Below are 10,937 nucleotides of genomic sequence, written 5' to 3' on the forward strand. Positions count from 1 at the left end.
GAATCAACCTTCCATGAAGGGCCTTTTCAAATATCTTTCTAAAGATAGTGTAGACAACGACCCACTGCCTTATCCTCATCAAGCACCTTTGTCACCTCCTCAGAGAACTCGATCATAATTTGCCCTCCCTCAATTTAGTACCTTCCGGCAAGATCCAATTTTATCCTTACTCATAACCATTTTAAAACAAATGACCCAAGTCAATGAAACATGCAATTCGAAAGACAAGAGGAAAAAGCGTATATTGTGATGAGAGGCTTCAGCTACCAAAAAAAGTGATTTTCTTTTAATAAGAACAGTAGGGTTTAAAATAAAGTAAATTTTAAATAATCTACAAAGAAATAAAGCACTTAACATGTTTTTTACTGTATGGAATGCTCCACCAGAAGCAATGTTGGAAATAGTGTCCAGAAGACATTTTAAGAACACAGGTAAATATTTTATAACAAAGTACACAGGTAGTATAAGACCTAACAGTAGCCAGTAGTGCCATGATGATCTTTTTCTGTCCAGTAGAATTCTATGATTTTAAGTCAGCAGTATTATTTTCGGGGAAAAATCATGCTTATTCCTACAAACCTGCTCTGGTGCTTAAAAGAAAAACAAATACATCTTGTTGATTAAAGTTTTTGATTGCGAGATACCGTTCTTCTCCACGTACTGACCCATCCATGCGTTCATAGCTGTAACCTTCAAGAAAGTAAAATTAGGAATATATGTGAGAATCACACAATATTAATAATAGCATCAACTTATAGCCAGTGCCTAACACAAACTCATGGTTTAACCTAAACTATTTGAAGTATGTAAGTACCATTGCAATGTAGGAAACAATACGCCAGCAAGAGCACAGACAAAGTCCTATAATCAGTAAAATGATAACAACAGATTATTTTGGGGGATATTGGTTGAGAGATGAATATTGGCAAGGACACCAGAGAGGATCCCTCTGTTCTACTTTGAAATGGTACCATGAGATCTTTAACATCATTGACAGTGGCCAAAAGGATCACGTAATGTTTCATTCTAAAAGATAGGAAAGGTATACTGATAGGGCAGAGGTAAGCCATTTAGTAAGCTTCGTTCAAGCAAACAAAGTCACATTTGCCTTCAGGAGCTAATTTCCTAAAACAGAAAGGACAACACCTAGAAAAATTACATTATGTTTCCATTCATTTGCTTTCACAACTATAAAGCTTGTTATGGATGTTGCAAAATAAATCCACAGAACGTTCCCTGGATCCTGATGCTATTCCATTTCTATGACTAGAAAATTGAGACGGGCAAGTCCAATTGTCAAAGACGTTCTGCAAATGTTCACTTTTTCAACATTGCCAGCTAAAAAGGAATCATTATATAAATGCCTTTGCAGTGTTTACCTCTATATTCCATATAGTCCTGCAGAATATCCAGCATTCTGGTCATTTGGGAAAACAGCAACACTCGGTGACCTCTGATGAATAAATTAAAATTACAGCTTAATTATCTCATATATTTAAGAGATTTTTTTCATTCCTCCTTCTCCCTGTGCACAAGATACATACACTACTGTTTAAAGAGAGGAATAGTACTGGTTGTGGATAGCTTACTGATAGTATCAAACACAGTGTACTGTAGCTACCCAGTATTCATGAGGAATGGGGTGTATCAATTGTATGAATATGCCAGTTATAGAATAATAGCTCAAAAAATTACTGTACTTCATACACTAATATTTTATGCATAAGCCTTTAAATAACCTACCAAACTATATGTCACCTCCTTACCATTTTAAATATCATTGTTTTACAATGCAATTATATATTTAAGGCTAAACGTCGTCAATGTGAAATACAGCCCATAATTCAAATCAATGACTGTGTTCACCATTACATTAAGTGACAAATCTTCAAAGAAAATGTTGCTGCCGATCAGCCTGCAACTGTACTGCCCTTATGTATGTAACATCCAGTCAAGATTTTTACTGCTATGCAGCAGGTGTTTCATTTTAGCAATTCTGTAAGAGCAGTTTGTTCTGCTTTCATCATGTTTGGGTTTGACCTAAAGAAGAAGGGTTGTGATGTTCATGTTTAGGAATGTAGTGTCATCCAAGCAGGATGGTGGAATTGGAAGAAGGTTATAGAGAACGCTGGGCAGAGAGGTTTTTGTGACAGACACTGGCGTGGGTCAAGGACTTTTTGATGGGAGCTGGGAGAAGACAGGAGGGCAGATGGCTGAGGATGCCGTCCCTGTTGCGCAAGGTGCTTTGTGCAGATGAATGGCTTCAAGGAGGAAGAACCAGTACTCCTGTGGGAGAACCCGTTTGGTCTAGATGGATTTGAAGCGACATTCAGAATTGGTGTGTGCTTTCACACAGACCGTGGGGACAGCTCATGAGTTTAAGATAACTTCAAGATGAGCTGCAACTTAAGTGCACATTTGGACTGGGTTAACTGTAATGGGCTCTTTTTTTTTTCTTTTTCTTGTCCTACTCACTGTTCGATAAAGCTAAAATTTGTAAATATACTTTCTCTATAATTGTACCCAGTGTACGGTCGTTATTTCTTGCTGACAGGTAATTTGTACAGTATTCGCTCAGGTCATGGTTCGGGTGGGTGAGACATCTCAGCCTCCTGGGTTTGGCGAGACTCAAGTCATATCAACCTTAAACGTACAGGGTCTGAGAATGGTGGTTTTCTCACCATTGAGTCTGGTGACTGTTGGCGAGGGGCTAACAAGCCACATCTCTAGAGAGGCCCAGTAAAAAGGTACTTCATGTACAAATGCAAATAAACCAAAAATGTCTTTCACATCAATTTTGCAGAACACTTCAGAATCAGAATCAGAATGAGAATCAGAATCAGGTTTATTATCACCAGCATGTGATGTGAAATTTGTTAACAACTCAGCAGCAGCAGTTTAATGCAATACATAGTCTAGCAGAGAGAAAATAATAATAATAATAAAGAATAAAAATTTTTTAAAACACATAAATCAATTACATATATTGAATAGATTTTTTTTTAATTGCAAAAACAGAAATACTGTATATTAAAAAAAAGTGAGGTAGTGCCCAAAGCTTCAATGTCCACTTGGGAATCAGATGACAGAGGGGAAGAAGCTGTTCCTGAATTGCTGAGTGTGTGCCTTCAGGCTTCTGTACCTCCTACCTGATGGTAACAGTGAGAAAAGGGCATGCCCTGGGTGCTGGACATCTTTAATAATGGACGCTGCCTTTATGAGACACCGCTCCTTGAAGATGTCCTGGGTACTTTATAGGCTAGTACCCAAGACGGAGCTGACTAGATTTACAACCTTCTGCAGCTTCTTTTGGTCCTGTGCAGTAGCCCCTCCATACCAGACAATGATGCAGCAATTAAATTCACCATTTCAGCATTTTATGAAATTGCTGGATATTTTCAGAAATTTTCATGAACATCAGATAAACGTTAGTTGTTATCGTACTTCAAATCTCAATTTTCTAGAAAATATTAGATTTCAGTTTAGATCTCCTTACAGTGGAGATTAATTGGAATTGCCATTCTCAGAAACCATATTCTCATTAAGAGGCTAGCTTCCTGGAAAACAAACATATGGATTGTTTCACACAGGCAGGTGAAAAATAGGGTAGAGTGCCAAGGTAGGTACTAAGAAGAGAACTGTGCGTAATTCTAAAATGCCTACAAAACAATAGTCAACAGTTAATCCAATTAAAACAACAACTGAGACCATTTACCATTGGTTTATACCTTTCCTGTTGAAGAGTTTAACAGCAAACCGTGCAGATTTACCCCAAAATCTTGCTTAGTAGCTACACTCAGTAAAAATATAAAACATCTACAGACAAGTATACTTTAACAGGAATCTGAGACCACTTGTATGAGTTAATCTAATATTTTTCAGTCTTGGTACATTAAGCCAATATTATTGCTAATGAATATAATGGCTTTGTAACTTTGAGTAGACACTGATGTAAAACTTGATTTGTTTTAAAAAATTAATTCTTGTTGGCACAATGCACAGAAATCATAGCAAAGCAATCTTATGCAAGTAGTTATAATAATCATGCCTGGGGTGTAGAAACGCCAGCAATTTGTCCAGTAGATGAAGTTTCCCACTTGCTTCAACAAGGTGTTCTCCAATCTGAAACGGTTCTGGTTCCACCCCTAAAACAACAAAACACAAAATGCAAAAAATGACAGAAGTCTGGACTGAGACATCAAAATTATTACTATTTCTATCCATCCTTTAAAAGATGGAAACCAATACAGGTAGGAAAATAAACATTTTTAAAAATACAAGCAACACAACAAAATTCTGGAGGAACTCAGCAGGCCAGGCAGCATCTATGGAAAAAAGCACAGTCGACGTTTCCGTCCGAAACCCTTTGGCAGGACTGGAGAAAAAGAGCTGAGGAGTAGATTTAAAAGGTGGGGGATGGGAGAGAGAAACACCAGGTGAAAGGTGAAACCTGGAGGGGGAGGGATGAATTAAAGAGCTGGGAAGTTGATAGGTGAAAGAGACAGAAGGCCATGGAAGAAAGAAAAGTGGAGAGGAGCACCAGACAGAGGCAATGGACAGGGAAAGAGATAAAGGTGAGAGAGGGAAAAGGGGATGGGAAATAGTGAAGGGGGTTGGGGGGCATTACCGGAAGTTTGAGATATCAATGTTCATGCCATCATGTTGGAGGCTACCCAAATGGAATACAAGATGTTGTTCCTCCAACCCAAGTGTGGCCTCATTATGACAGTGGAGGAAACTATGGATGAACATATCAGAATGGGAATGGGAAGTGGAATTAAAATGGGTGACCACTCAGAGATCCCTCTTGTTCTGGCGGGCAGAGTGTAGATGCTCAGCAAAGTGGCTTCCCAATCTACATTGGGTCTTAACAATATACAGAAGGTCATACCAGGAGCACCAAACACAGTAAATGACCACATTCGACTCACAGGTGAAGTGTTCCACTCACATGGAAGGACTGTTTAGGGCCCTGGATGGTAGTGACGGAGGTGGTGTGGGGACAGGTGTAGCACTTGTTTCACTTGCAAGGATAAGTGCCAGGAGGGAGATCAATGGGGAGGGACAAGTGGACAAGGGAGTCATCTAGAAGCGATCCCTGCAGAAGGCAGAAAGTGGGGGCGACAAACGTGTTTGGTGGTGGGATCCTGTTGGAGGTGGCGGAAGTTTCAGAGAATTATGTGCTGGATATGGAGGCTGGTGGCATGAGGACGAGGAACCCTATCCCTGGTAAGGTGATGGAAGGATGGATAAGAGTAGACATGCATGAAATGGAAGAGAAGTGGTTGAGGGCAGCGTTGATGGTGGAGCAAGGGAAGCCCCTTTCTTTGAGAAAGGACTTCTCCTTCATTCTAGAATGAAAAGCCTTATCCTGAGATCAGATGCAGTAGAAGCAGAGGAATTGAGAGAAGGAGAAGGTGTTTTTTCAAGTAGCAGGGTGAGACGAGGTATAGTCCAGGTAGCTGTGAGAGCCCGTGGATTTGTAATAGGCATTGGTGGATAAACTGTCTCTGGAGATAGAGACAGTGAGATGGAGAAAGGGAAGGGAGGTGTCAGAAATGAACCAGGTGAATTTGAGGACAGGATGGGAGTTGGAAGCAAAGTGGATGAAGTCGACAAATTCAGCATGGGTGCGGGAAGCAGCACCAATGCAGTCATCGATATAGCATAGGCAAAATGCGGGATGGTCACCAGTGGAGGCTTGAAGCATAGACCGGTATGATATAACAGTGGTCAATTATGTGAATTCTTTACTACTTTGAAGATCTTTTCAATATACTATAAATATAATCCTAGGATGCATATGCACTTTGAAGCTATGAAGTATGGTTAATTTATTAAACAAGAAATTTTTAGGTCACATCCCCAGTGCCTCAATGCCCTTTCTGGCCACTACAGAAGAACTATACAGAATTTTGATTTATGATGCACAGTGAAAGAAGATAGGAACTGCAAATTCAAAGCACTTACAAACAATTCCAAAGATTATCCAATTCTATTTAAAGGTACAAATAAAATTATCTTTTTATTTAATTACGGTAAAAATTTTCAGCAACTATTTTAGACTGTACATTGGTGGTCTAGCTATTCACTACATTGCTTTTTCATCTTTCAGTGAGATGGATGGGCTTGGTTCAGTAATATCAGATTCTCAACATGAGGCAGAATTGCTCTCAGAAGGAGTCTCAGATCCTCACAATCGATAACTGGCAGTCTGTTTCGTTGCTTTGAAAGAAGTTGGGTGACCGCACTGTAACCATGCTTCATTAATTACGATGTTGGAAAGGCAAAAAAGAACATCTTGAACTTTTTCCACAGTGCAGGATAGTATTCAGAGACTTATTTCAGCAATCAAAAGTCTTGATATGATTTTTTGAACCTCGGCTTCAGCTCAAAGTCATTTTGCAGCAAAATCAGTTCTTCCTCCATTCTTCCTGTTAATTCCTCATTACAGCGTTCAGCAATGGATTTATTACCCAATCTAGAACTTATATTGAGAGAAGATCCTAAAATCTCTCTCTGACAACCAAAAGTCTTCACACAGCTCACCCAGGTAGGAACAGTATACTTGAAGATCGTCATTTGGTATTTTTCTTTCTCTTCCAACTTAGGCTTGGAAATTGGAAAAGGTCGCAATAGCCAGAGTTGCACTGAAATAGGGTTAACTGAGACAAAAACATGGAGATGACTGACACAATTCACATCACTGTGTTGCAGTTAAAGTTTGACTTCATTAAACTATGTCAATAATTCTAACAAATAAGCAACGTTAAGCCTAATATTCTTGAGTTGATTATTGAATGAAGCTTCAAAGAATTTTATCAGTTTCAAACCATCTCAGACGATTTTCTTTTGAGAGCCATCTGACTTCTGTGTGCAACAGCAAGCTTTTAAACTATTTATCATTCGCAATACAAAGCTCTTGAAATAGTCGAGAATTGACAGCATGGGACTTGGTTTTATTTACTGCTGTGATAACAGTATTTTATGATGTGTGCAGCCGATCACTTAGGCTTTTTGCAACAAGATGTTTTCTGTAAATTATACAGTGAATGGTAAATATTCTATGTATAGCTTTTTTCAAGAAAGTAATAACCCCACAGTGATGTCCTCTAACACTGGACAGCAATTTTTTTCAAAAAGTGTTGCTTCCTCAGAATTTTTTTGTGGTTATGATAGACCACTTGAAGCTGAACATAAATATAATTCCAGACTACTTGATTCACTTGGGCATTTGGAGAAAGAGGAAATTAAATTTTATTGATTATAATGCAATTAATTGATGGTTTGCAATAGTTCAACTAAGCTAAAAATGTTTTGTTGATGATTTTCATTTGTACTCAGTGTCAGAGGCTTCTCACTTAAATGTCTAATGATAATTAGTCAGCATTGATGGATTCCAGCTGCCCTGATACCTGTTGTCCAGGTCTCACTGCTATGCAGCAGTCTGCTAGTGACCAAAGTGTTGTACACTGCCACTTTTCTTTTGTCTGAGAGTCTGAAGTTCTCCCAGACTCACGTAGTGAGGCAGGCAAGAGCTATTGCAATCTTCCCAATGCACTTGTCAATTTCTATGTCCAAGGAAAGGTTGTTACTGATGATGGACACCAGGTATGTGAACTAATGAGCAACAGTTTGTAGTTATCAATTGACTGGTGGTGCCTCCATTCCTTGTCCCAAAATATTTCTCCTTTTCAGGCTGATAGTCAGACCAAGTTCCTTTCAGGCCTGGGAGAAGTGATCCATCAAGCTCTGGAGCTGCTGCAGAGTGTGCGTTGCGACAGCTGGATCATCAGTAAACAGCATGCCTCTGATCATATCCTTTGGTTCTGGCTCTTAGGTGGGTGAGGTTAAAAAGCCTGCCATCTGATCTAGTGTGGAGGTAGATCCCCTTTGGTGCAGTCTGGAATATCTGGATAGGAATGTAGGAAAACACACTGCTGAGGAAGGAGCACCTGTCCAGGATCTAGTCCAGCTCGTCCCAGTGTCTGGAGCTAGAGTATCTCCAGGAAACCTCAGATAGAAACTTTGTCTGGAAGTAAGAATTGGTGCTACATAGATCATGATAGGTGCAGAACTCCAGCAATCACAGTCTGCTCTCGTTCATTTTGCCCACACCAAAGTAACCTAAGCAGGATGGTCATGAGTTGTGATCTGCACCCACTTTGGTATTGAAATCGCCCAGAAGAACAAGATGGTCCTTGCTGGGGATATACATTTGATGGTGGTTGCAAGGTTCTCATGAAAGTAATCCTTTGCATGAGACATGGAGCACAGCATGGAAGCATACACACTCACATGCTTACAAGAGTAACTGGACCTTCAGTGGTGTTGAGTCAAAGAGTAAGTCACTCAGATCCATTGCTGCCTGGTTTCACCATCTTCAACAATGTGCTCCTCGCTGCGAAGCCTACTCCATGCTCTCTGGGCTTGTCAAGGCCGTTCCCTTGCCAGAAGAAGGTATAATCTTTCTCCTTTAGTGTGCCCGAGTCAGCCAGACATGTCTCCTGGAGGCAGGCTATATCAATGTGAAGTCTTTTGAGCTTCTTGTTTATTACAGCCATGTTCCTGACATCACTGATGTCTCAGAGGTTACCAGGGAGGCCAGCCATCATTGTCTGAGCACTCCAACATCCCAGTTTTAGAGCAGGTCTCTTATGCTGCTGTTTTGGTTCACCTGGTATAGCGTTTCCAGTCTGCAGTTCAGATAATATCTAATCCCCATGCATCCAATGAGCAAAGCATACTGTGGCAGGACAGAACCTTTTTGACTGGGGGCTGCCCAGTGAAATCCAAGCATCGGATGCAACCCCTGGGGGTATGCTCTATGTCAATCGAGCATAGTGGCTTATAATTTATGGTTAGTCTTACCTAAAGGATTACAACTGAGATTTTTTACCCAAACATGGAATAAATTTAAATCTAGATTCACCTCAATCCAAGTAAATTACAAATGACTCCATATACTCTATGGATTACTGCTTTGCTTACCATCAAAAAGATAAGGATGACCAACACATTTTCTAAGTTGAATCAAGATATTCATCAATCGAGCTTTCTTGCTCATTTCATTTTCGAATGCATCTGAAAAGAAAATTACAGTTGTAATACAGTACAAACTAATCATTAAAAAACATGTGATACAACTAAATTCCACACTGTAATTCCATATGGAATACATAAAAATGGCCACAGCTGCAAAAACTTAGAGAATATTAAAAATGATAAATGATTGTGAGTTGTTTTAACATTCAGAACTTTAAAAATGGGAATCTGGGTACTTATTAATCTGCAAATCAGTTTGTACGTTTTGAACCTATGTTCACTAAATGCTTAAAATTAAACAGGATTTAAATTTACCCTAAAATAAATTTTCAGCACTTTTGCAGCTCACGCCAAAATCTAGAAAATTAAAACTGTTCAGTGATCCATTAAGTTCTTGAACAAAGTGGTAAAATCCTAATCCACTAAAGTGAGGATGACACAAAAATGGTGTTTGTTATTGTAGTAGGTTACTACAGGATATGGATGGGATGCAGAACTGGGCTGAGAGGAGGCAGATGCAGTTCAATCTGGAAAAGTGTGAATTAATTAGAATCAGAATAGGTTTAATATCACTGGCATATGTCGTGAAATTTGTTGTCTCTGCAGCAGCAGTACAATGCAATACCTAATAGAAAAAATATGAATTACAGTAAATATATATATATTAAATAGTTAAATTAAATTAGTGCAAAAATAGAAATAAAGAAGTAGTGAGGTAGTGTCCATGGGTACAATGTCCATTCAGAAATTAGATGACAGAGGGGAAGAAGCTGTTCCTGAATCATTGAGTATGTGCCTTCAGACTTCTGTGCCTCCTTCCTGATGGTAGCAATGAGAACAAGGCATCACCTGAGTGACGGGGGGGGGGGGCCTTAATGATGGATGCCACCTTGTTGAGGCATCGCTCCTTGAAGATATCCCAGACACTATGGAGGCCAGTGCCATGATGGAGCTGAGTAAATCTACAATTCTCTGATGAAGGGTCTTGGCCTGAAATACCGACTGTTTACTCTTTTCCATAGATGCTGTCTGGCCTGCTGATTTCCTCCAGCATTTTTGTGTCTGTTGCTACAATTCTCTGCTGCCTGTTTTGACCCGGTGCAGTAGCCCCCTACCCATACCAGATGGTGATATAGCCAGTTAGAATGCTCTCCACGACACATCGGTAGAAACTTGCGAGCATCTTCAGTGACATACTGAATCTCCTCAAACTCCTAATAAAATATCGCCACTGCCGTGCTTTCTTTATAGCTGCATTGATACCTTGGGTCCAGGATACATCCTCAGAGATGTTCACACCCAGGAGCTTGACACTGTTCACACTTTCCACTTCTGATCCCTCAATGAGGACTGGTGTGTGTTTGTGTTCCCTCATCTTACCCTTTCTGAAATCCATAATCAGTTCCTTGGTTTTTCTGACATTGAGTGCAAGGGTGGAGCTGCACCACCACTCAACTGGCTGATACACCACATAGAAGTGTAAAGATTTATCTTGAAGGCAAGCTACAAGGTTAATGGCAGGATTCTTAGCAGTGCGACAGAAGAGAGGGATCTTGGTCTCCAAGTCCGTTGATCTCTCAAAGTTGCTATGCAGATTAATATGGTGGTTTAAGTATGGTGTACTTGGTCAGGAGACTGAGTTCAAGTGCCGTGAGGTTATGTTGCAGCTCTGCAAGACTCTGGTTAGAGCGCATTTGCAGTATCGTGTACAGTTCTGGTCATCTCATTATAGGAAGGATGTAGAAGCTTTAGAGAAGGTGCAAAGGAGATTTACCAGGATGCTGCCTAGATTAGAGAATAGTTATGAGGAAAGTTTGTGCAAGCTAAGGCTTTCATCTTTGGATTGAAGGAGGATGAGAGGCAACTTGATAGATGTCTATTTAAGATTTTAG

The 10,937-nt window shown here is 39.9% G+C and overlaps 1 protein-coding gene across 1 annotated transcript in view; it reads right to left on the reverse strand.

Moving 5' to 3' along the window:
• The window catches only part of chd1l (chromodomain helicase DNA binding protein 1-like), a 100,208-nt gene that overhangs the window by 55,698 nt on the left and 33,573 nt on the right, over window positions 1-10,937 (reverse strand). The window contains exons 9-12 of the mRNA XM_063050503.1: window positions 8,992-9,084; window positions 4,049-4,145; window positions 1,380-1,453; window positions 580-690 (exon numbers count right to left, since the gene is read on the reverse strand). Of these exons, the coding sequence (XP_062906573.1) occupies window positions 580-690; window positions 1,380-1,453; window positions 4,049-4,145; window positions 8,992-9,084 (375 nt within the window). The remainder of the gene's footprint in view (window positions 1-579; window positions 691-1,379; window positions 1,454-4,048; window positions 4,146-8,991; window positions 9,085-10,937) is intronic.

The sequence above is a fragment of the Mobula hypostoma genome, chromosome 6, assembly GCF_963921235.1.
Source record: "Mobula hypostoma chromosome 6, sMobHyp1.1, whole genome shotgun sequence".
Lineage (NCBI taxonomy): Eukaryota > Metazoa > Chordata > Chondrichthyes > Myliobatiformes > Myliobatidae > Mobula > Mobula hypostoma.